Source organism: Ananas comosus, linkage group 9 (assembly GCF_001540865.1).
Source record: "Ananas comosus cultivar F153 linkage group 9, ASM154086v1, whole genome shotgun sequence".
NCBI lineage: Eukaryota > Viridiplantae > Streptophyta > Magnoliopsida > Poales > Bromeliaceae > Ananas > Ananas comosus.
In genome coordinates this window covers 12,653,230-12,676,940 of record NC_033629.1, presented here as the reverse complement: position 1 = coordinate 12,676,940, position 23,711 = coordinate 12,653,230, and the positions used below count along the sequence as shown (strand labels likewise).

General features: G+C 39.4%; 5 protein-coding genes across 6 annotated transcripts; 2 read left to right on the top strand and 3 right to left on the bottom strand.

The window, feature by feature from the left end:
- On the bottom strand, nt 94-3,639 carry LOC109714874 (protein yippee-like At5g53940). Its single transcript, XM_020239598.1, has 5 exons — nt 3,365-3,639; nt 2,297-2,340; nt 809-917; nt 511-566; nt 94-441 (listed from the first exon to the last, which is right to left on the bottom strand). Exons 1-5 carry the CDS (start codon nt 3,458-3,460, stop codon nt 339-341), a joined length of 408 nt encoding a protein of 135 aa, XP_020095187.1. The 5' UTR covers nt 3,461-3,639; the 3' UTR covers nt 94-338.
- Nucleotides 7,419-9,720, bottom strand: LOC109715895 (protein C2-DOMAIN ABA-RELATED 4-like). Its single transcript, XM_020241124.1, has 3 exons — nt 9,424-9,720; nt 8,189-8,284; nt 7,419-7,957 (listed from the first exon to the last, which is right to left on the bottom strand). Exons 1-3 carry the CDS (start codon nt 9,532-9,534, stop codon nt 7,670-7,672), a joined length of 495 nt encoding a protein of 164 aa, XP_020096713.1. The 5' UTR covers nt 9,535-9,720; the 3' UTR covers nt 7,419-7,669.
- Nucleotides 11,177-16,059, top strand: LOC109715455 (pentatricopeptide repeat-containing protein At2g13600-like). Of its 2 annotated transcripts, XM_020240455.1 has the most exons (3): nt 11,177-13,455; nt 15,637-15,716; nt 15,896-16,059. In XM_020240455.1, the coding sequence occupies exon 1, from the start codon at nt 11,426-11,428 to the stop codon at nt 13,226-13,228; it is 1,803 nt and encodes a 600-aa protein (XP_020096044.1). In that variant the 5' UTR covers nt 11,177-11,425; the 3' UTR covers nt 13,229-13,455; nt 15,637-15,716; nt 15,896-16,059. The 2 variants fall into 2 exon arrangements, with proteins under 2 accessions (XP_020096044.1, XP_020096045.1); XM_020240456.1 differs by lacking the exons at nt 15,637-15,716; nt 15,896-16,059 and adding an exon at nt 13,569-14,077.
- LOC109714825 lies at nt 16,060-17,190 on the top strand. Its single transcript, XM_020239533.1, has one exon. It carries the CDS (start codon nt 16,060-16,062, stop codon nt 17,188-17,190), a length of 1,131 nt encoding a protein of 376 aa, XP_020095122.1.
- Nucleotides 18,064-23,558, bottom strand: LOC109715454. The gene is made up of 7 exons (XM_020240454.1): nt 22,003-23,558; nt 21,189-21,310; nt 19,990-20,517; nt 19,265-19,547; nt 19,001-19,154; nt 18,656-18,755; nt 18,064-18,452 (listed from the first exon to the last, which is right to left on the bottom strand). The coding sequence occupies exons 1-7, from the start codon at nt 23,101-23,103 to the stop codon at nt 18,335-18,337; spliced, it is 2,406 nt and encodes an 801-aa protein (XP_020096043.1). The 5' UTR covers nt 23,104-23,558; the 3' UTR covers nt 18,064-18,334.

The window sequence follows — 23,711 nt, the reverse complement described above, 5'->3', positions numbered from 1 at the left end:
ATCAATGAATTACTGAAGATTTACGATATTCAAAACCATGAAAAAAGATGTGTTAATCAAGCATTAATAGCGAGGAAAATCTTGCACAAGAAAAAAGCCTCTAAACTGTGGTGTAAATGTTTAAGATCATGATAAGCATTGTAGATTTGACAATTTACATAATAGTTAGTTGGATACAGAAACTCAATATAGCATCACCTGTACAAACTTTCTCATTGCATAATATACTACAAAACTGGAGGGGAGAAAAAAGAGAAAATATGGTTAGTCAAGAGTTTAGAATTCAAGTCGCTGCACATTTTAGAAGCATGTACAATACTTGGAAATTTGTTGACAAGCTATGCATTGTTGATAGCCGAAGGAAGCGCTAAATATCGACTGCTTCCTCCAGAGCAAGTGTCAATCTCAAAGCCTGAATCAATTCCATCAACTATTCGATCCCTACAAAATGTAATACAAATAACTATACCAGCATTGCTCAAAGGAACCAAATATCCAAAATTTTAGTACCTCTGGAGAACGAATTTGCCTTCTTTGTACTTCTGATATTTCTCCTGCACCGCCTCCTGGATTGAACAGCCGAGGAACCGTGAACACAGAGAGCAAAGTTTCAGAAAAAATTGAGCCAATTCGCATAGCTTTTTATGCAGATATCAACGTAGATCATCATGATCAATCTAACTCATAAATCAGAGTCCTTGACGAATGAAACTTCCTAATGCTGGTTGACTTCTGAATGATTGTAACAGTGCTTACTCACTGATAAAAAAAAAATCGAAAAAAGTGTAGAAAAGAGCTGTACGCATACGTATTTCCATCCCACATTTTGGCCACAAAAGCAGCAGAAGATATCAGCAACAGTATCCGTTCCCGAGAGCATCATTCTCTCTTCAAGGTCACCAACAGTGATATTTGTGCTGAAATTCATACAAAATGTTCAGCTGAAACTCAATACAGCAGGCCTATTAACAAGAAATTATCACATTTCTCTTAATTCTAAGAAGCTCAGATAGGCTATTTACGATCCGCAGGGCGCCAAATGGGGTAGTATTTTCCATTACTACACCACTGAAACCACAAGAAAGCAGCAAGGGCAAGATTATCAAAGTATAGCTTAGGCGTAGTCCAGAAGTGGGTTATTCCTAACAAAAAAACTAAAAAAGGTAGTCGAGAGCTCGCAAACAAAGCTTACAAGAATAAATACTAGTTAAAACTCTTAAATCTATACACCACTTTATGTTGTTAAACCATTTGTTAATCACATTTATAGGACTATCAGAAACAGATAAATGTATTGTAGCTGAATCTTATAGGGAAGTTCTCGACGTGCCAATGCAGTTTTAGGAAGGTAACCATAATTTCCAAATCCGAATAAACTAGCAGATTTTTCATACCTAATCGAATAATTGTCATGGCCTATGAAAATGATCAAAGCAAAGGTGTATAGTTCTACAAAATTGAGCACTAGAATAGCCAGAATATGCAATAGTCACAGGCATATATCTCTATAACAATAAAATTACCAATAACACCATCTAAACAAAAAGAAGGAAAAGGGAAAACATGTTAGCAGAAAAATAAGCTTTGTTAATCTACACCTAAAACTACATTTTACTCTGTCTCTCTCACAAACAATAAAGCGCCTTACGGAATGAAGGAACTTAAGATAAGCTCTGATACCATGTTATCCCAAATATCGATATGATAGGAAACTGCAACGACCCGACCCGTTAGCAACAATAACTCGTTGGGCCCAAACCACCAGCCCAAAATGGTTAAGCCCAGTTATTATTATTAGTGTGTAGGCCTCATATAAACTGATCAGAATCAGTATCTCATTCGATGTGGGACTATTGGGGGCGTTACAAACTCCCCCTGTTTAGACCCTGACGTCCTCGTCGGGTCCAAACCAGATCACAGACAGACAGACCAAGACCATTACCAGGCGATGTGAGATTCTAGAGGTGGCTCCTACCAAACCCGTTGGTGTAGCACTTTGTCCCGCATAGCACTTAGTTCTCACACTTCCGGCTGGTATTCGGCTCTGATACCAATTGCAACGACCCGACCCGCTAGCAACAATAACTTGTTGGGCCCAAACCACCGGCCCAAAATGCTTAAGCCCAGTTATTATTATTAGTGTGTAGGCCTCATATAAACTGATCGGAATCAGTATCTCATCCGACGTGGGACTATTGGGGGCGTTACAGAAACAATTTAGAATCAGAATTTACACCATAGAAAAAGTGTGCATGACATCAATTAAGCCTCAAATAAAAGTCCCGAGGAAGCTTACACGCTATTGAACAGATACGCCTTCCCGCGACAGCTACGAAACGACTGATGCAGATAACAGAAAATAATCAGTTAGAAATTTTAACACTTTCATTGTAATTAGAAGATGCGAAATTAAGGTTGAAAAAAAACCCAAGAGACAGTAAGATAGAGAAAACAAATCTTAATAGTGTTCTCCATTCATCTAACAAGAATATTGGCATCTAAAAGGATAATTGCCTCCTTAGTTGTAAAATTCAAATCACACATGTACATAGGAAGAGATGCACTTTTGATTCAGCTATTCACCCAGATTGTTAATGAAAAGAAGGTTATGAGCAGGGCCCAAATCCAACAACACTCAATTCTAAAGGAGAGAAAGATTAAAAAAAAAAAGAAAGTAAAAAATCATACTTTAACTAAATTATGAATCATTTTGAGTTGACTATTGAATCTTACAAAATTTTGATGTTACTACTTAACCTATCAATTTGTTTGATTTGAATCGGACACCAACACTTATGACTTTAAAATTATAATCCATCGTTTATCTTTTCACACGCTTAGATAGTATAGTTCATACAACTCTCGTAACTATAAATTTGTCAGTAAATACTAATCTTTAAATTTTCAAATAAAATCAAATAAATTAAAAGATTAAACAGTAAGATTCAAAATTTTAAAAAATTTCTGACTTTGTTAAAATAGGGTATACCCCTGTTTAATCAAAAAAAATTTAAAAAAATATATAGCCGATTTAAAATAGTTCATAGTTCAGTTAAGTTTCATATGCCTCTAACAAAATCGAAATTTTCAGGAGAGAAAGTCATTAATTTCTTTTTATCGAGGAGAGCATGAAAGAAAACGAAGCAAAAATAAAATAATTTTCCATAACCAAAAGTAGAGAGAATATATATATATATATATGTTTTTAAAATTCATCCAAACAATATAAGAAAAAAAAAAGTTACCCTTACTTGTTTTCTCCTCTTTCAAAATAAAATATCTAAAACTAATCTATGATTGTATTAATTTTGGAAGATAAAAAGAGTAATAATTTTTAGTGAGAAGAGTAGAGAAACTGTAAAACCCTGGAGATGAGATCTTGGGCGAGGGCTAAGTGGGTGTTGCAGACGCGGCAGCTGTACGTCCTGCCTTCCAATTCCACCGTGAAAATTCTTCCCATCCCTTCTTCCCTCTCTCTTTCTTGCTGTCTTTCTGCTTCTCCCTAAACCAAATGGAAGGAAGACTGGATGGAAACGGTGGCAGAAAGCTGCTCTGCCCGTCCGACAGCACACCACGGAGATATCTGAAAAGGACGGCGGATATTCGTCATCCGTGTTCACAACTTCACACTTCACACCAGGCGATTTAATAAAATATATATATATATAGGAATAATTTGGTAGATGTCCTTTTATACAGACACGTAATTTCGCCGATATATCTTTCTAAACTTTTGATAACTACAAATATCTTTTTTAAGATGTTACTAAAAATACCGACATGTGTCTAGCGCAAGTGGTAAAAAATTCAATAGTTCGTATTCGAAATTTCAAGTTCAAATCATAATTTTTTTTTTGTTTAAGAAAAATATAGCATACTACCCACTTTATTTATTGGAAAGATGAATTTAGCTACAGATATGGAGCAACTAGGCCCCGGGAGGAAAAGAAAAACTATACTAGCCAAAAAAAAACAAAAAAAAAAAAAAAAAAAAAAAAAAAAAACTAAGTAAGTACGTAGAAAGTCTCACTCCTTCACTAAAAACCTGAGTTTGTGTACCGCTAACTCAGGGTTTGGACTAATATTTAGGAAGATTGAGTCGTTTCTAGCCTTCCATATAATCCACCAGCAGCCTATAACAGCAGGAAGGAAGTTTCGCTTTTTTAGGTGGTCCCTTCTAACCATCCACCTATTCCATACGAAATTCACGTCGTCCCGCAGATCATGGGCCTGAGTATCGTCCTCTTCTGACACCATGATAAACTTAACGAATACGCATTGGGTGAACAGATGGTCCACTGTTTCATCGCACGACCCGCATAGTACACAGGTAGGATCGTCCAACCAGCCTCTCTTCGCAAGTCTATCAGGTTCATATTTTCAGTTAAGTTTATTTTTAAGTGAAATAAACAAAACGGATAGTATATCTTTCAAAAAAAAAAAATATAATTACTAAAAATAATTACCATTCTCTTTTACTAACTGAAGCCCATCTGAAACTAAAATAGAATTTTAAAAATGTTATTTTTATTCTTTTATTAATAGTAGTAGTTTTGTACAATGTTTAAAATTGGGATCCGAGACCCCGAGGGCGACTTTAATGAAACGGTCAATAGACGTGCTGATTGGTTCATTCACACACTTTAATATGATGTGTGAGTCTACTAACATATTAATAGTATGAAAAAATAATATGTTAAAATAGTTTGTTAGTGTGTTCTTTATGTGAGCTGAATTTTTTTAAATATTTTAATAAAATTTTTTTTCTCGGAGGTCGATAAAATTGAACTTTTAGTTAATGTTTGACTTTAGAGATTCTAAAATTTTAAATTTATTTAAGGCTAAATTACAGAGAACTCCCCGTCAAAATCTGATTTTTCACTTTCCCTCCTGTCATTTAAAAACCTACACTTTGCTTCCTTGTGAAATGAAAAATGTTCACAGGAGAATACGGTGTGAACTATGATGATAAAATAACTATTTTGCCCCTCACTATTTTGCCCCTTATCATGTTCATAGAAGAGAAGACTAAGGGCATTTTTGACATAAAAAAATATATAATAATATTTTACAAACGGAATCCTAACGGATTACTAATGGCAAGGGGTGAAGTAAACATTTTTTATTTTACAAAGGGATAAAGTGTAGATTTTTAAATGACAGGGAGAGAAAGTAAAAAAACGGATTTTGACCGGAGGGTTTTATGTAATTTAGCCTTTATTTAACTTTTGTCTTCAAATTTTAATATGATTTATTCAAAACATTACTATAGGACAAGACATAAGCTCTCTATCCATCTCAAACTGCAACTAAATAGTGGCATGGCTGAAATATGAGACAAGAGGCTGAGCATCAACATATGGTATAGGCAATAAGGATTGAGATGAAATGTTTTAAAAAGTTTTGAGTCTCAAATAACAAATTTAAANCTCTCTCTCTACATCTCAATCGTAAGTTCGTTTAATTCGTAACCATGCAAGAAGTTAGACCCGTGGACATTCACTCCGGTAAGCTCAGAAGAATATATATATATATATAGGAATAATTTGGTAGATGTCCTTTTATACAGACACGTAATTTCGCCGATATATCTTTCTAAACTTTTGATAACTACAAATATCTTTTTTTTAAATGTTACTAAAAATACCGACACGTGTCTAGCGCAAGTGGTAAAAAATTTAATAGTTCGTACTCAATATTTCAAGTTCAAATCATAATTTTTTTTTTTTTAAGAAAGATGTAGCATATTATCCGCTTTATTTATTGAAAAGATAAATTTAGCTACAGATGTGGGGCAACTAGGCCCCGGGAGGAAAAGAAAAACTATACTAGCAAAAAAAAAAAAAAAAAAAAAAATTTAAAAAAAAAAAAAAAAAAAAAAAAAACTAACTAAGTACGTAAAAAGTCTCACTCCTTCACTAAAAGCCTGAGTTTGTGTACCGCTAACTCGGGATTTGAACTAATATTTAGGAAGATTGAGTCGTTTCTAGCCTTTCATATAATCCACCAGCAGTCTATAAGAATAGAAAGGAAGTTTCGCTTTTTTAGGTGGTCCCTTCTAACCATCCACCTATCCCATACGAAATTTACGTCATCCAGCAGATCATGGGCCTGAGTATCGTCCTCTTCTGACACTATGATAAACTTAACGAATACGCACTGGGTGAACAGGTGGTCCACTGTTTCATCGCACGACTCGCATAGTACACAGGTAGGATCGTCCAACCAGCCTCTCTTCGCAAGTCTATCAGATTCATTTTTTCAGTTAAATTTATTTTTAAGTGAAATAAACGAAACGGATAGCATATCTCTCAAAAAAAAAAAAATTACTAAAAATAATTACCATTCTCTTTTACTAACTGAAGTCCATCTGAAACTAAAATAGAATTTTAAAAATGTTATTTTTATTCTTTTATTAATAGTAGTAGTTTTGTACACTGTTTAAAATTGGGATCCGAGACCCCGAGGGCGACTTTAATGAAACGGTCAGTAGACGTGCCGATTGGTTCATTCACACACTTTAATATGATGTGTGAGTCTACTAACATATTAATAGTATAAAAAAATAATATGTTAAAATAGTTTGTTAGTGGGTTCTTTATCTGAGCTGAATTTTTTTAAATATTTTAATAAAAATTTTTTCCCGGAGGTCGATAAAATTGAACTTTGTTAGTTAATGTTTGACTTTGGAGATTCTAAAATTTTAAATTTATTTAAGGCTAAATTACAGAAAATTTTCTGTCAAAATCTGATTTTTCACTTCTCCTCCTGTCATTTAAAAATCTACACTTTGCCCCATTGTAAAATGAAAAATATTCACAGAGACTACGGTGTGAACTATGATGATAAAATAACTATTTTGCCCCTCACTATTTTGCCCCCCATTATGTTCACAGAAGAGAAGACTGAGGACATTTTTGACATGAAAAAATATATAATAATATTTTATAAACGGAACCCTAACGGATTACTAACGGCAGGGGGTGAAGTAAATATTTTTTATTTTACAAAGGGGTAAAGTGTAGGTTTTTAAATGACAGGGAGAGAAAGTAAAAAAACGGATTTTGACCGGAAGGTTTTATGTAATTTAGCCTTTATTTAACTTTTGTCTTTAAATTTTAATATGAGTTATTCAAAACATTACTATAGGACAAGACATAAGCTCTATATCCATCTCAAACTGCAACTAAATAGTGGCATGGCTGAAATATGAGACAAGAGGTTGAGCATCAACATATGGTATAGGCAATAAGGATTGAGATGAAATGTTTTAAAAAGTTTTGAGTCTCAAATAACAAATTTAAAAGTTTGATGATCAAATGCGAGCTCTTTTATCACCCATGCTTCTAAAATTTGACAACTCGCCTCTTTACCACATCAAGCGATCACACACTATACAATTTTCTCTGGAAAGAACATGCAGTAAAAGGTGTGTATACATTGAAACTGAAACACACACATTTAGTTCATAAAACTCCCATGGCATACTGTTTACATTATATATTGTGTCCCTGCTGAGCCCAACTGGGTGCAGCTTATTTCAGATCACATACTATGTACAGCAACATATGTATATATACTTAGTATGCATAACACCCTCGTCACGTCGCAAGAAAACACAATAGAAGGAAGACCATGGTGATAAGTGCTGCTAACATGCCGTATAAGCTTACAGTACAACCCGATTATTGCCGACCCACTGAAGTTGCAGTTCGATCTCGCCACACTCGGTGTTCCTCAGCCTGAGAATGAGATCCTGGACAGCCTTGCCATCCTTAGATGTAATGTGGCTCTGACTGGCTACACAGTTGTGCCTCGATGGTTCAACAGTCTTGAGCACAGTGCCGCTTGGGATGCCCTCGAGATTCATCCTTGCTGCCTCTACCAAAGGCTGTATGTCGAACTCTGCCTCGCCCATGCTATCGTCTTTCGTGAACGTGTCCTTATCAAAGACTTCCTATGTAACACATGAACTGCATTAGCTGATCAAAACTAAGCATCAGATATATATCACCATTTCAACAAATTCCGACTGCACTGTTCGGCAATCATTCTCAGATCAATTAAAATCCTATGAACAGAGCATCCAACAAATCATACATTCAATCTCATTGCTATATTTAGCTACTAAGATGACCAAGAATGTTTAAGGAGGAAAATTGAATCTTTCATGAAAGTAAATACTTACAAGCTTGACTGGCACAGCATGATCTGTAACGGATAGCGTCAGATCTTCATTCCATTCTGGGCTGACGCTTCTCTTCTTTACACTTGTCTTCACTTTCTACAGCATAACGAACGATAGCAGGATGTTAGCAACAGCGCAATGACTTACGAGAACTTCCACTTTACGCCAAATATCAAGCCATAACATGAAATGAATATGAATTCGACACTTGGACGGCATGAAAGAGCCAACGAAAGTAACGAGGGGATCGGAAGAATCTAACAATTAGTTGTTAATATCACATCATGCAGGACATCACGCATCCAATTAGTAAAGGGTTCGCATCGCGATAGACGTAGCACACCAAACTCAATAAACTATGTATGAACTATTTATCTGTCTCATGAAGTAGAACGGAGCGAATCAACCGATATAGAAATAATACGACCGTGTTCGATTTGGAAAATATTATGCTCACGAAAGTGCCAAAACTATTTATAGAAGCAATTCTCCCTTGATTAAACATGTCAAAAATTGATAGTAATTAATAGATTTTAAACATGAACAAAGTAGACACTGCATCTTTCAAATACTCAAAAGAACATCTACCGTATAGCTTTCGTGTTAATAACACACTATTTCTTCTCCACTTTTTTCTTTTTTATTTATCATTTCCATTGACTACTTTTCGGGCCGTTTGGTGAAATATACTATCCTAATATATCACGACCGACAAGCCTGCGTGAGCCTGATTGAGCTCAACAGAATATACTCTTTTGCTCGGCTGGGTAACTACTCCCGAATGTCGTTTCGGAGTGAGGTCTTTTCGCGTTCTTGTCATAGCAGCTTTTTTGGGGCATTGTACTTAAACCGGCCACCCCGCGGGTAGTGCGCAGAGTAGGTTAGGCACAGGCTAGACTGGCCGATTGGCGGTTCCTTTGGATTGAGTCAGTAGTGATGACTATTTCATAGCTAGTAATGTATATACACATAGAGAGCATACTTTACATAGGTTAGGCACAAGCTGGACTGGCCGATGCGGTTCCTTTGGATTGAGTCGGTGATGACTGTTACATAGCTAGTAATGTATATTATATAATACACAGAGAGCATACTTTACAATGATTGGAATTATTGCTGAATAACTTATTCTGACATGGGAAGTGAATTGAACCAAAACTATTTCAGGAAAATGAGAAAAAAAAATGTTAAAAAAGAGAAAAAAAAAAAGAGTAATAGAGAAAAAGAGATAAAACCGAGGAGCCGACGCTGAGGACGACGTAGGGGTCGCTCCCTCGGGTGTCGCGGTAGGCGAGGTTGACCCCGCGCACCACACGAATCTTGAGGAGCCCCAGGAGATGCGCCATTTCTTTTTCTTTTTCTTTTTTTCACTTTTTGGGCCGTTCCTTCTCTATCGAATTCCCGATTCGCGATTGGAGGAGGAGGCGCGACACGGATCGCGAGGATCGGAGGAGGCGAAAAGGGATTGGAAGAGGACGAGGAAGAGCAAACGGAGCGACGACTCCCTGTGATTAATTCGTAAGCACGCTCAATAAATGCCATCCTTTTTCAGAATTTCTTTTCATTTTATTTTATTTTATTTTGTGTTTTACTAAATTATGGGCTTTTTTTTGCAAATAGCCCTCTTACCAATTTTTTTTAAAAAATTGGTCCTGTCAAAAATTTATTTGTAAAAATGGCCCTGGCCCCGCCACGCAAGCGCCACGTCAGCGCCACGCGGGCGGGGCTGGGCCAGATGGTTAAGTTGAACACGGTGAACCATTCACCGTGTTCAATACAAAGTTTTTGTATTGGACACGGTGAATGAATGATTCACTGTGTCCAATACAAAATAGCTAAGATCGAAATATTTGTGTTGGACACGGTAAACCATTCACCGTGTCCAATACAAATAATTGGACACGGTGAATGATTCACCGTGTCTAATACAAATACCTCCAACTTAGTCATTGTTGGAGTATTTGTATTGGACACGGTAAACCATTCACCGTGTCCAATACAAAAATTTTGTATTGAACACGGTGAATGGTTCACCGTGTTCAACTTAAACACCTGGGCCCGCCCTGCCCGCGTGGCGCTGACGTGGCTGGCGTGGCAGGGGCAGGGCCATTTTTGCAAATAATTTTTGGACGGGACTATTTTTACAAATAAAATTTGTCAGGGGGCTATTTGCAAAAAAAGCCCAATTATATATATAGGTCACCAGTTTTAATCATATTTATTTATAATAAGACCAAGTCATTGACCTTAATCCCAAACACCTAAGCCTTTTACCACTTGCTCTAAGGATGGCTCTATAGCATTGATAATATATAAATAGTATTTAGTATTAACTTTATTCCTGAATTATTATTATTCTACTATAACTCACTAAATCCCACGCATTTAAGGATTGAAAAGTTAATAATAAATATTAATTCCATACAATCAAAAATATTTCAACTATATATGTATCTTTCTGTGCTATTACATGACGCTTTAATTTCAAATTATAATTCATTATAATTTTTATTTAAATTTTATTAATTATTATAACTAAATTTTACAATCTAATTTAGTTTGCAAAATATTTATATAGAGGTAATATAAAATTCATGTGCTATCTTAATTATTATTCTATCATCTATCATAATATTGACACTTGAATATTTTGTCGATTAAATTATATTATGAAAGTTAATTATAATATACTATTCGACCGAAAAATTATAATAAGTTAAAATTTACAGCTTGAATCATCGCTCCTTTGAGTATAACCATTATAATTTAACCCTTTTTTTATTTATTTAATTTATTATAAACTTTAACTAAAAATTTACATTATAAATTTTATTCACTATTATAAAATTTGTCTAATTTGTTAGTTAAATTATAAAGTTCAACTAAAATTTTAACTGTACTAATACTGAAAAATTAAATTGGAAAAATAGAAGTTAAAAAATGTTAATAAAAGAAATTAAAAGTTGAGTCTATTTCACAATTACCCGTAGTTGAGGATGTGACAGACATTGTTATCATTATCTTTTAAATCCGTTTACTGCATCATCCGAGAATGGTTCTACACTAACAAGCTTTTTTATTAATTTTCTCAGTGAAAAGGTTTATTTTATTTTATTTTATTTTATTTTATTTTGGGTCCTTGTTTTACAAACAAACGACAACTAAATAATTTTCTTAAAAAGATTATAATAATCTATAATTAAGTTATACGTGTGAACACTAGTTGAATGGCAAAGAATGACTCTGGCCTATCTCATACCGCTCATCAACTCATGCCCGAATCTCCGCGTCATCGGAGCCGCCCACGCCGCCGCCGCCAAGCGCGGCGTCGCCTCCGACCCCTCCCTGCGCGCCTCCCTCGCCGCCGCGTACGCGCGCCGCGGCTCCTTCCCCGACGCCCACCACCTGCTCGACGAAATGCCCGAACCAAACCCCCTCCCCTGGAACGCCGCCATTTCCGCCTTATTCCGCTGCGGCGATTGCGACGCCGCATGCAAGCTCTTTAGCCTGATGCCGCGCCCCAACGCCGTCACCTGGTCCGCCGTCGTCGCCGGCCTCGCCCAGAACGGACGCGTGCAATGCTCGTTGCAAGCGTTTCGCGAAATGATAGCGCAGGCGCGCAGTGCACCGTGCGCATCCAACACTATTACAAGCGCCCTCTCCGCTTGCGGGAAGCTGCGTGATCTCGCGCTCGGACGACAAGTCCACGCGTACGCCGTAAAGATCGGCATGTTAGCCGACGACGACGCGTTCATTGGTGCGGCTTTGGTCGACATGTACGGAAAGTGCTCGTGCATGGGCCTCGCTATGAAGGCCTTCTGCTTCTTGCGTGCGAAGAGTGTCGTCGCTTGGTCGTCGCTCGTTGCGAACTATGTGCAGAATAATGATTATTTTGCTGCTTTGCAAGCATTCAGAGAGATGACGCTCGCCAATTCTGAAGTTCCGAATGCTGTTACTCTTACCACTCTGATCACCGCATGCGCGCGCATTCCCAGCTTGTTGCATGGGAAGGAGCTGCATAGTGCTGTGATTAGAAGGCGGCCGTCGGAGCCCGACGTATTTGTGTCAACCGCTCTTGTGAGCATGTATTGCAAGTGCGGGTCGTTGGCGTATGCTTGTCGTGTTATGGAAAGTGATGGAAGGGTTTTGGGTTCTAATTTGACCCCGATGTGGAATGCCATGATAGCCGAGCATGTGGCGAACGATCGCGTGAATGATGCTTTGTCTATGATCAGATTGATGGGTGGAGCTTTGAGGAATAGAGTAGCATTGAACTCTGTGACAATGGCAACTGTTCTTCCAATTTGTGGTAAATCTGTGTCGCTCCTTCACGGGAAGGAACTCCATTGCTATGCCGTGAAGTTTGGTTTAGGTAGAGAGACTGTTGTTGGGAACGGAATTTTGGAGATGTACTGCAAGTGTGGGAAGATCAATTTGGCGCAACATCTGTTTGATAGAATGCCTGAAAAGAGCGTTGTATCGTGGACAACGATGATCGACGGTTATGGTAAGCAAGGTAACGGTCACAGTGCGATCAGAGTGTTTGAAAGAATGGTTGACGAGCGCAATGTGGATCCAGATCATATCACCTTCGTGGCACTTGTCTCTGCTTGCAGCCATTCTGGTCTTATGGAGGAAGGTCTAAAATACTCCGAGATGATGACTCGAGAGTATGGGATTATACCAGCGAAAGAAAATTATGGATGTCTGGTCGATTTACTGGCTCGCTCTGGGAATATTGATGAGGCGATGAACATTATTAAGATGATGCCTTTAAGGCCTGGTACGAATATATGGGGTACATTATTAGGCGCTTGCAGAATACATGGGAATGTTGATGAGGCGGAATATGCTATGCAGCATCTACTTGAGCCCCAACCAAAGGGAAGTGGGTTCCAGACACTGTTGGCAAAAGTTTATGCGGAGATGGGGAGATTGGATAGTGCTATCAAAGTGCAAAAGAAGAAAGTTGAGACGGGTGTGGCAAGTAGACAGGGTTGTAGTTGGTTGGCGGCAGAAGGGGAATACGGTTATGGTTAATTTTGATTCTTATTATGATTTAAGGTTTTAATCATTTGAAACAAATGAGTTTTGAGCCCTTTGATTGCTCAAACCATTTTCAACCCCAAATTGGCAGTTGAAAAGTAAAGAAGAGGAGCAGCTGCTCAAAGAATCGCCTCTCATTGAAGATCCAACAACACTTCCATTGCTAATCGAGGAGCAACAGATTCTAAATCAGTTGAGCTGCTTGTGGATGAACCATCAAGGTTGAAATTACTGATCCAAATATTTTCGTCTCAATCACCATGTATTTAAAAATCTGAAGGATCTGTGATGTAGTCTAACATCTGATAGTTGCTTTTCTGTCTGACTGGGTAAGGTGAGCTCGGTTTTCTGCCTGGTCACCGATCAGCACAAGCTGAAGATTGTGGTTGAATCAAGTGCCAGACTAGTTGAGCTAGTTGGCTAATCAACAAGTCGGTGGAGTTATTGATCAATTGAAAGAAATGTGCCATATTCCTACCTTTTCATCTATGCAATTTTCCACCTTAAAATGCAGAGCAAATAAGGACTAAATTAGAATTATGGAGAAATTTAAATCCATCACATTTAGGATTATGGGATTTGAGATGTTCTTAACCAGATGTACATCAGCGGGAAGTAAGCAAATAAATACGATAACAAACTTGGTTTGTTGAGATTCGTTAGAATCATTAATTAAGTTTTGGATGAGGTATAGAGTGAATAGTACATAAAGTTAATGCAGAAACATTGAACCGATGATATTCTTCTGGTTTATCATGTACTTGTCATACAACTTTTGAACTGTGATGTGGGCTTTTTATGACTTGATCCATAAATATATCATGCTTGTTATCTTTGTTTTTATTGTGTTGTTGCCTAGACATGCACAAAGTTGTGTTATATTTTGATAATTTAATTGTTGAGGCACAGCGGATGGTAGTTTGTTTGAGGCTAGGTTTGTCATACCCGTCTTTTCGACCATCTATGTGTCGGCAGAGCTAGTGTGATAAGTTTGTTTACATTGCTGCTGATGCCCTTTTTTTAAAAAAAATTTCTATTGAGTGATCAGCTACGATCCAATAGAAAAGTGTAACTGGAATGAAGTACAGATGCATTGTTCCTTATCTGGAAAAGTGTAACTGGTAGAGGTATCGCTTTGATATAATCAGATTGTCGGTTACTTGCTGAGAAAATTAATGATCAATTTGTAAGAAGCATATATCATAGGCTTTTTCTGTTGACCTTGCCTTTTATTGTCCTCTTAAATATTGTATTACCTCTTGGCTTAACAAGTGGCTATCAATCTACTTAGAGTTTTGTCAAAGAACCAGCAATATCTTCAACACATTAAGCAGCAGAAGAATTGTTCATTTAGTCCTTCTTTCTCTTGCCTTTTCTTGTATGCTAATAGGCAGCAGAAGAATTGTTTATTTAGTCCTTTGTTCCTCTTGCATTTTCTTGTCTGCTGATAGGTTGTAACACAAGGAAAAGTAGGTGTCGCACATCTCTATCCACAGATGGATCAATTATTATTGATATAGCTGCTAAGAGACCTAACATTTTCCGAGTAGTAGTTGTGATGGCAAATGTGGCTACTAGAGTAGCAGTAGTAGAGAAATGACCCCCAGCTATGGTATTGGTCACCATTTTGTATGTTCCTTTCGGCTGAAAGCAAAATGAGCACCTAACATTAAAATCCTGAAGATATTGAAGGACATTCAACTTAATTACCTAAGATGCCTGTGCCCAGAAGAAATCTCAGACCAACTCACTGATATATAAAGAAGAGCAGTGTTAAGATCAAATTATTTCATCGAAGTGAATATTATTGTATTGTTTTATCAACTGCTACGCCAGTAACAATTATGAACCCAATTCATCCAATTGTTTTGGATATTCTTGATACCATTTGCTCCTCATTCTTGAAGAATCAAATGATCTTTTTTGAGTTTCAATTTGTTCATTTGGAATCTTTGCTCTCATAGTATCTACTTATTTATTTGTTCAGTAACTTTCCTTCTTTTTTTTTTTTAATAGCTACATTTTGGTATTTTCTTTTATCTGATCTCTTCAAACTTTTTGTTCCTATTAGCATCAAAGGTAGTCTGTTTCAATGTGAATTTTCAAGGGAGAATAGGGAGAATTAATGTATTATGCTCATATTTCTGTATGAATAATCTCCAAGTCTTTTTTCTTTATTTCTTTTTGTTTTCCTTCTCTTCCCTCAACTAGGTGCTGTACTTATACTTGAAATCTTTTGATTTTAATAAGAGATACTTTGTCTGCTTTCTCTGGCTCCACCCAGCACATATTATTATCAAGATTTTTTTTTTGTAAAACTTGTTTGCATTATGCTTAAATGTTGTTATCATTATGGAATCATCATCTATCCATAATCTAAAGCTCTCGCGCCACATGTGCAGATGCTTGATTGTTTATACAAAGAGCGAATCAGATAGCCCATGCGTGTGGCATCGCAATTAGTCTCTTTCATCCTGAACAGGTATGCATGTCTCCATATCTTAATCATAGTACTAAGAACAGTATTATTATCTTTTAGCAGCAGAAGCTGAAAATCTAAGCACTTTGTTATTGAAATCTTGTATTATATTACCAACATAGTCCTCATGGATATTAAAGTATCAAAAAGTGGTGTCTCACACTTTTTCTTTTTTATTTGAGGAATCTGCAAAGGTCATCAGCCAAGCAGCTAAGATGAACATGTCGAACACTAACAACGGACCGTGCCCTCCACCATTCCCACAAGGTCAACACCAACTTTTCTCCAAGTATATAAAGAGAGGATCCTCACATTTTTTTCCCTATCTGCCACTTTTGGATTAATCATGCATTCTTGTGAAGAAGATCCTGTTTCACAAGGTTCTGAAACCTTCCCAGAAGATGAAGAACCGTGCAGCGAGAAAGCTGCCGATTTCTGCCAGTTGCACAACCCTCCATCCCCACCGGAGATCGAGAAGCAAATTGCTGTGGATCCTTTATCATTGAGGGAACTGCCGCAGCTCAACGATGAGCCCGTATCGATCCCTGTAGTTTCGACCGTCTCCATGGTGCATTCCACGGCTCTGCCGCCCCTCCGAAAGCCCAAGTTCGTCAGCGCCAGCCTGCCATGCTCCGCGACCTCGTCTCCCCAGTATTACGGCTCGGTGGCACCCAAGGCCGTCAAGAAATGGAATGAGCCGCCGAATCAGGCACACCCGTTGGCCCGCCAGCAATCCGTGGCACTGTCACGCTTCGCTCCCAAGCAGAATGCTACGTCCCTCTCGAGGAGCAAGTCATGCAGGGAGGGGAGGTCATCTGTGCCGGCTGATGAGTTCGACATCCTATCGAGGAAGCCCAGCACTCAGCGGTACGGCAGCGGATCTCTGCTGATTGATGAATCGGCCGAGAACTCAAGCTACTATAAGGAACTTCCTTTTCCTCCTACACGAGCGAATATCAACGGCGGTGGCGACGACGACAACTTCAAGTGCGGCGCCCTGTGCTTGTACTTGCCAGCTTTCTCCAAAAGGAAGCCGGTGCAACTGTCGACTAGTAGCAGAAGTCACGAGCAAGATCAACCTCGAGCAAGTACTATTTCGAGAGCATTTTCGTTAGAGAAGTTTGAGTGTGCGTCGTGGTCTTCTCCTGGTATCCTAATAGACAACTTTGGAGTCGAAAGCTCGGGATCCTTCTTCGATCTGCCAATGGAACTTATCCGGTGCAGCAACAATGAGACCGATTCCCCGGTCAGGACGGCTTTCCTTTTCGACAGCGACCGGAAGGGGGGCATGAAGAAGAGCAGCACGTCCCGTCTGGCGCCAGGCAAGTCATCACACGAATTCTCGAACCGCCGTGGCAGAGCCTCTGTGTCCGGTTCATCCTCGCATTCGCCGTCGCCTTCTGCTGTGTGCATCACACCAAGGCTGCGGAAGGCTAGAGCGGAGTTCAACGCGTTCTTGGAAGCGCAGAGTGCATGATAATTTTTTTTCTTCGATGTTTTTATCTGATCCATCAACGAATACCATGAAATCTTTTCATGCAGCGGATTTCTAGTGTTTTTTTTTTTTTTTTTTCCTTTTCTTCTATGCTTATTTTTTGGAACATGATCAGATGTCTCATTGCATTGCTTTTTCAATGAGCATGTGTAAAAACAGTGGATCTTTAATTTGAAGTGGCGTGCGTGTTATCAGAAGTATTTTATATTGATTGCTGTGTCCTGCAACAGTGGTAGTTTGGAGTTGACATTTATATACTTACACACATGGAGAAGAAGAGGAATGGTAGAATAAGTGTTAAGCTTGCATTAGTTACATGTGTGATTAACACAAGTAGGTGTGTCATTGAGAAAGATACTCCCTGGCCCTGCTTTTGCTTCTGTTTTCAGTTGAAATTACCTGTAATTGTGTACTCGACAATTGAAAAAGTTTGAAGTTTTTGCTGTTGCTAGAAGTAGAAATACGAAATTGAGGCCCAGAAGCAGAAGCTTCAAACTTGTGAATTTTGCTATCAAGGGATTTTTTTTTATTTTTCCATGTTGCACAAGCCTAAATGACATCTCAGTAACACTATCATATGATTAGCTTGCTGATTCTATTAGATTAAAGAGGTAATTTTTAGATTCCAAGAAGGCAAAATGGAACATAAGCCTGGTGCAGGATAACTACATTTATATCTGCTTTACGCCGAGCCGATGATCCCGAACTATCATATACTTGCAATAAAAATCTTGAGTATACATTTAATTTGCCATGAATAATGTGTTTCACTACCGACAGCATAAGAATTCCTCATAAAGCATATAAAATTGGATGTGTAGTTTGGAACAAATAATCATATTTCAATGTCACAAATGACAAAATTCATTTTTCTCTATTGATAATGCTGAAGCCTGAATAAAGAGTAAACTTATTCCCATTATCAATACCATAATTACATATCAATATGAGAATTCTTCTATAAATTTACAGTTTAGTTGTATGCAAATCTTTACACTGGTCAAACTGATAGTGCCTTTATATGCATATATACCAAGGCTAACAAAAAATTAGCACCCTTTTTTTAATATTAGGGCCACTAACTTGCACATTTCAAAAGAACACAAGGTCATTATGAGTATCAAACTTATGAATTAGGATATGCACGAACAACATCGATAATTGGAGAGCGACAAATTGGACATTTCCCACTGCTCCACTGCAATTCATGGGCACACTTGAAACAGGTACACATGTGCCCACACCTAAAACAATCGCCCATGTATCTCAATCAGTAAGAGCTAATTTAATCACAATTCAACACATGCATATATCTTCTGAAATTCAGACATTATTAGTAGGAGAATTTATTGAGTTCTTAAAGAGGGAGAAGTGTAGCACTTACGAAAGAACAAGAAGCATAAATACTAAACTTATAACAGAAGCTTTGAAAGCCAAAAGTTGGTACCTGTAGAGTAGTGAATCAACTTGCATTTCGCAGCAGATGCAGCAGCTTCCTTTCCTTCCGTTTGTTGGATTAGAAGAGCTTGGGAAACTTACTGCGGCAACTGGCATTTATGGGGCAACAAATATTTGTGTTATTTCCTTTCGAGGTACAAATGTCTCAACATAGTGCAAAACTATAATGCCAGAATATAGTTTCGGAGTAAGGAATACGAGAAATTGATGAAGAAACTGAAACAATTCAGCCTCATTTGAGGATGCCTTTGATTTTTAAATGGATTACAATTACTAGAAAACAAAGAGATCAAAATTCATTCAGTAGTTTTCTACTATTGTGAAAACCACACACCTGCTTGACGGACTGCATCAGAAACCTCCTGCTTGATAGACTGCTGCAGACTGGCCTGCCACTCTAGGCAATTCTCTACCAACTTTCGTAGTTCACCTATTTCTTGATGGATTTGCGCCATATCACTTCTCATATCTTGCATAGCTTCCGTCTCCTACCAATTTAGTAAAACCAATAGGCACATTCGAGATTAGAATTTCAGAGGAGGCATGAATTATGTCGATCATATATATATATATAGTTAGATAACAGAATTTAACTTACTAGCAGATTTTGGGGAACATGGGGCGTTAATGAAGCATGACGCTGACTGTTTGGGTTGGAAAATGTCTGATATGATAAAGGTACCAATGATGATGAGGCAGATGCAACTAGATCGTTGTTTTGGAGTTCATCATTTGATCTCCAAAATGGTTGCTCTTCATAGTAGTCAGTAAAATTATTGCTATCATGATATTGTTGTTGTCCTTGTCTGTGTAAAAATGACAAGATCAACTGGTTCATTTTGCCACAAAAGTCACTGGCGAGGGAAGTCGAAACCCTTCTCCTGCAAAATAAGTAATGTGTCAATGCAAGCATGCATAGATATTGGTTAAATCCATTGCAAATATAAGGATTGGAATCCGAGCTATATATGCTGGAGATATAAGAGATCACCGTCCACACACACACAAAAAGAACAAAAAGATACTAGTTGATGAAACTCCCATCTAGTTTTATCAACTAAAACAAAGCCAAGGTTTTAGCTATTTCTCTAGGAATAATAGTTCCTGAAATTTCCAATTAAAGTTCAAGAGAACTAAGAGGCATGAACAATAAGAGGATGCACCGAATCAATTACAGTTAGGCGCTGCCTCAAAGTAGCGTCTTCATGAAATCTCAAAAATTTATATGTCGATCAACTATTTGCCACATTGGAGTAAGAACCACATTAAGAAACAGTAAGAATTAAGCAGAGAAATCTATGTATGCAAAGGATATTAATTTACCTCTCTAGAAGCTCACGGATCTCAATATTATCAGATAAGTTTTCAAATAAATTGTGAAACATCTGCTGTCTACTAACTTCCAATGCTCTCCATGAGTTGGGCGAATCGCATAACCACGGACGGTCATTATGTCCGCTGTGTTGGGAAGATTCGAGTGCCTCGGTTACAGCCTCTCCTTGCCAGCTATGAGGAGTTATGGAATCCATAGACTGCTGCCAATCAAGACTGTTCACCCATAAGCTCCTTTCATCCCAAGAGCCATCAGGACTATGGCATTCTTCGCGCAGATCATCGCTTGCAGAGGATGCCGAGTGGAGGCCAGGCGACGTGCTTTCACGTTCATCTTGGGAGGAGGAGGAGGAATCTTCCTGATATTGATTGTTATCAGCAGTCCTCTGAACAGATGATGGTGAGGAATCTGAGCCTTCAGAATCAGTAGGGAATTCAACAAGTGCACTACTGCTTGAACTTTGTTCAATTGGTGCTTCGCTAGTTTCTTGGTGTTGCACCCGAAGATCGAACCTCTGCCTGGTGCCAGTCAAGCAAAACACATGTTTTCTGTTTATTTTATTTTATTTATTGAAGAATGGAAGAAAAAGACAAGCAAGTCGAGCCGGATGAGACGAACGAGTATTTTTTCAAGCATTTTGCTAGATTTCTTGGGTACAGCTGATGAACAAATTGCTTTAGAAGAGAAACATGCTAATATCTTACACGCATAGGATGGAGATATTAGTAGGCACAGCAGTAAATCAACAAACATATGGTATAGGAAGATTTTGTAATTTTTATTGTGAAGGTCTACATTGCATTCAGAGACTCATGTGACAGGACACTGCCATAAAAGACCACCAAAGATATACCACTACTAGAGGCCCCTCTCTAAGATTTGGGAAGATGGAAACACTGTCAAATATAAACATAAGATGTGTTTGGTATTTTCATGGTTTTTTCTGTTTTTATTCAGGTCCCAGCTAATCTTATAACCGGTACTTCTATACATTCAAAAGAAGCATCAAATTAGATATTTTAAACAACATATAAACCGAAGAGGAAGACTAATAGAAAGAAATTTTCACTTGTAGAATCTCTCAACTAAGACTAAAGGTTCTCATGCTATTTGACAAATTTGTAAGCTCTAAGCAATACTCAGAACAAGCCGAACATTCTTCAATTAAAAGAAAGAGATATAAATGCACCTTATGGACAAGATCGCTCCGCCTTGCTTTCGTTCCGGCTTCTGAGTTGTTGATGGAATCGGAGTCCAGATCTCATTTCGGGCTGCCACGTCTCGTCGTAAGAACCTGAGCCTTAGCATTGACTGGAAATAATACATGGATCAGGCAAAATAAACTTAAACAGATACAGTAGAGAAATAAAGGTTATAGGTGAAGAAAAGCTCTTTAAATCTGGAATATCTCCATGCAGTACTTATCTAAGTCGAAAGAAGCTGCTTGTTCTATCTTGCAGATGATTTAATTCATACATTCTAAGATAATAATATAGAATCTAGCTACTATCCTTTTAGGAGGACGAAAACCGACTATAGGATTTCAGAAACAGCAATTTTCTTAGGCAATTTCTTTGGCTTTTCTCCTCCCTCGAGTTGTTACTCATTCATCTGAAAATTCTCATGTAGAAGAGTTTTATTTTGATTCCGATTTTGAAATTTTTTTTGAATTCTGAAAGGAAACATCAACTCGCAAACAATTAATGTTTGTTATGCTTGAAACCATCCTATCAAATGAGTTCCTTAGTTTGTCAATGCATCTCTATAGCAATAAATATCAAGTTCAAGATATTAAAAAGAAAAAAAAAAATCCATTGGAACATTATCAACGACGATCAGTACTAATAAATTATGGATTCTACCAAATGCTTTATGGATCCTAATCATCTTCTGTTAAAATTGCACTACAAATTTCGGAGAAAAATATGAAACATCCTAAACCAGATGAAATGAAGAATCTTTTCATGAAGAGAGCAGGCAAAAACAGCTCTCTTTTTTTTCACCTGAAGCCGGCCGCGGAAGGCGAACCGCGAGACGGCCTGCCGCTCGGCCAGCTCGGCGAGCTCCCTCCGCCGCTCCCGCTCCATCCTCGCGACCAATTCTTCGAGATCGCGGCGCCCTCTCACCGGCCGGAGCGCCGTCCCGGACGAGGCCGTGCTCCGGACGCTCTCCCCCGCATCCGCCGACGCCGAATTCCTCCTCGTCGAGCCCTCCCCCTCCTCACTCCGCGCCACGGGGCTCTGCCCCTTCTTCCCCTCCGTCAGCATCTTCACTATGCATCCCACGCGGCCGCCGCCGCTGCAGCTGCCGCTGCAGCTGCCGCTGCTGCGATCGGCTTCGGCACTGGAACAGTGGACTGCAGCAGGTTCCCAATCCCCGGACGACGCCTCCGAGCCGTCGCAGGCGTCGGAATTCAGCGACGGTTCATCGGCGGCGGCGGAGTGTCCGGAGGAAACGGCGCTGGTTCCGCCCGCGGCGGCGGCGGCGCGCGGGGTCGGGGCGAGCCCGGCCTCCGCCTCGAGCTCCCGCCACATCTGGATTAAGGAGGACGCCCGGACATTGCAGGCGGTGTCGAGCGGAGCGGCGAATCCGATGCTGCTGTTGTTGTTGGTGGTGGCGCTGGCGGCGGAGGAGTCGGAGGCGGCGGGGGAGGGGTCGCGACGGCGGCGGTGGAGGAGGAGCGAGGCGGCGCGGGCGGCGACGGGCTGGCTGGAGGTGGAGAGGGCAGACAGCTCGGCCTCGCACGCCTGCCTCTCAATCGTCGTCACCATCCCGCGCGCCTGCCGGGCCGCCCACCGGTCGAGGATCTGCGACTGCCTCTGCTGCTCCGCGGCGGCCGCCGAGGCGAAGGACGGAGAATCCACCTCCTCCTTGTCCTCTCTTATAGCAGCAGCAGCAACAGCAGGGTCGTTGGAATCGGTCGTCGCGGGGGCGATGGCGACGTGCTGGCGGTCGCGGACGAGCGCGCTCTTTTGCTGCCGAGAGAAGGACTGACGGCGGTGGTGGTGGTGGTGGTGGTGGGTGTGGGCTCCGAAGACTGCCGACGAGAGGCGGCCGGGGTCCCGCCATTCCTCTCGCGGCATTCTCGCCACCGATGACGCCATTCGGCGGCGGCGGCAGCACCGATTATTATGGTTATAATAATAATAGTGGTAGTGGTGGTGGTGGTGGTGGTAATGAAAAAGAGAAACACAACGAGATCGTATAATAATAATGGAATGGTTAATGGGGAGATAAAAATCGAGCCGTGTTTGCTATTATTATAAGGGATGAGGGATTGTTTCGAGGGAGTGATGGGAGGGGGAAATGTAACCGTTGGGGGGTGCTAAATTTGGGAAACGGAACGTTGAGGCAACCAACGTTATTATGGGAACTGATTCGGCACGGTCCGTTCATTTATTCATACATTCCTTTTTCTTTCGTATTAATTTCCTTTTGTTGATAACGAAGCATGGATTTTGTTTCGGTGGGTGGGAGAGAAGGGGTTGGGGATTTATGAGGATTTGTTGGGGTTGTGAGAGAGGGGAGGAGAGAATTCCCGCGGCTTTGACTCCCGGGCATGGCGCTGGGCCAGAGAGATACACGAGGAGGAAATTATGACCGCATATAACTTCCCAATATAATGTCCCCAAGTTTAGTTTATGGTTTGTTTGAAAAAAAAGAAAAAGTAAATTTCAAATATTTTTTTTTTATGGTTTTATACTTTTTTACT

What these genes read in the sequence shown, in the direction of transcription:
- LOC109714874 (XM_020239598.1), bottom strand. Translation starts at nt 3,460, where the DNA reads ATGGGAAGAATTTTCACGGTGGAATTGGAAGGCAGGACGTACAGCTGC. An exon ending in CCCAAGATCTCATCTCCAGG is followed by an intron (nt 2,341 to 3,364) that starts GTTTTACAGTTT and finishes TATCTGCATCAG; the next exon opens with TCGTTTCGTAGCTGTCGCGG. An exon ending in GGCAAATTCGTTCTCCAGAG is followed by an intron (nt 442 to 510) that starts GTACTAAAATTT and finishes TACATTTTGTAG; the next exon opens with GGATCGAATAGTTGATGGAA.
- LOC109715895 (XM_020241124.1), bottom strand. Translation starts at nt 9,534, where the DNA reads ATGGCGCATCTCCTGGGGCTCCTCAAGATTCGTGTGGTGCGCGGGGTC. An exon ending in TCCTCAGCGTCGGCTCCTCG is followed by an intron (nt 8,285 to 9,423) that starts GTTTTATCTCTT and finishes GTTATGCTGTAG; the next exon opens with AAAGTGAAGACAAGTGTAAA. An exon ending in ATGCTGTGCCAGTCAAGCTT is followed by an intron (nt 7,958 to 8,188) that starts GTAAGTATTTAC and finishes TGTGTTACATAG; the next exon opens with GAAGTCTTTGATAAGGACAC.
- LOC109715455 (XM_020240455.1), top strand. Translation starts at nt 11,426, where the DNA reads ATGACTCTGGCCTATCTCATACCGCTCATCAACTCATGCCCGAATCTC.
- LOC109714825 (XM_020239533.1), top strand. Translation starts at nt 16,060, where the DNA reads ATGCATTCTTGTGAAGAAGATCCTGTTTCACAAGGTTCTGAAACCTTC.
- LOC109715454 (XM_020240454.1), bottom strand. Translation starts at nt 23,103, where the DNA reads ATGGCGTCATCGGTGGCGAGAATGCCGCGAGAGGAATGGCGGGACCCC. An exon ending in CCTTCCGCGGCCGGCTTCAG is followed by an intron (nt 21,311 to 22,002) that starts GTGAAAAAAAAG and finishes TATTATTTCCAG; the next exon opens with TCAATGCTAAGGCTCAGGTT. An exon ending in TGATGCAGTCCGTCAAGCAG is followed by an intron (nt 18,756 to 19,000) that starts GTGTGTGGTTTT and finishes CATAAATGCCAG; the next exon opens with TTGCCGCAGTAAGTTTCCCA.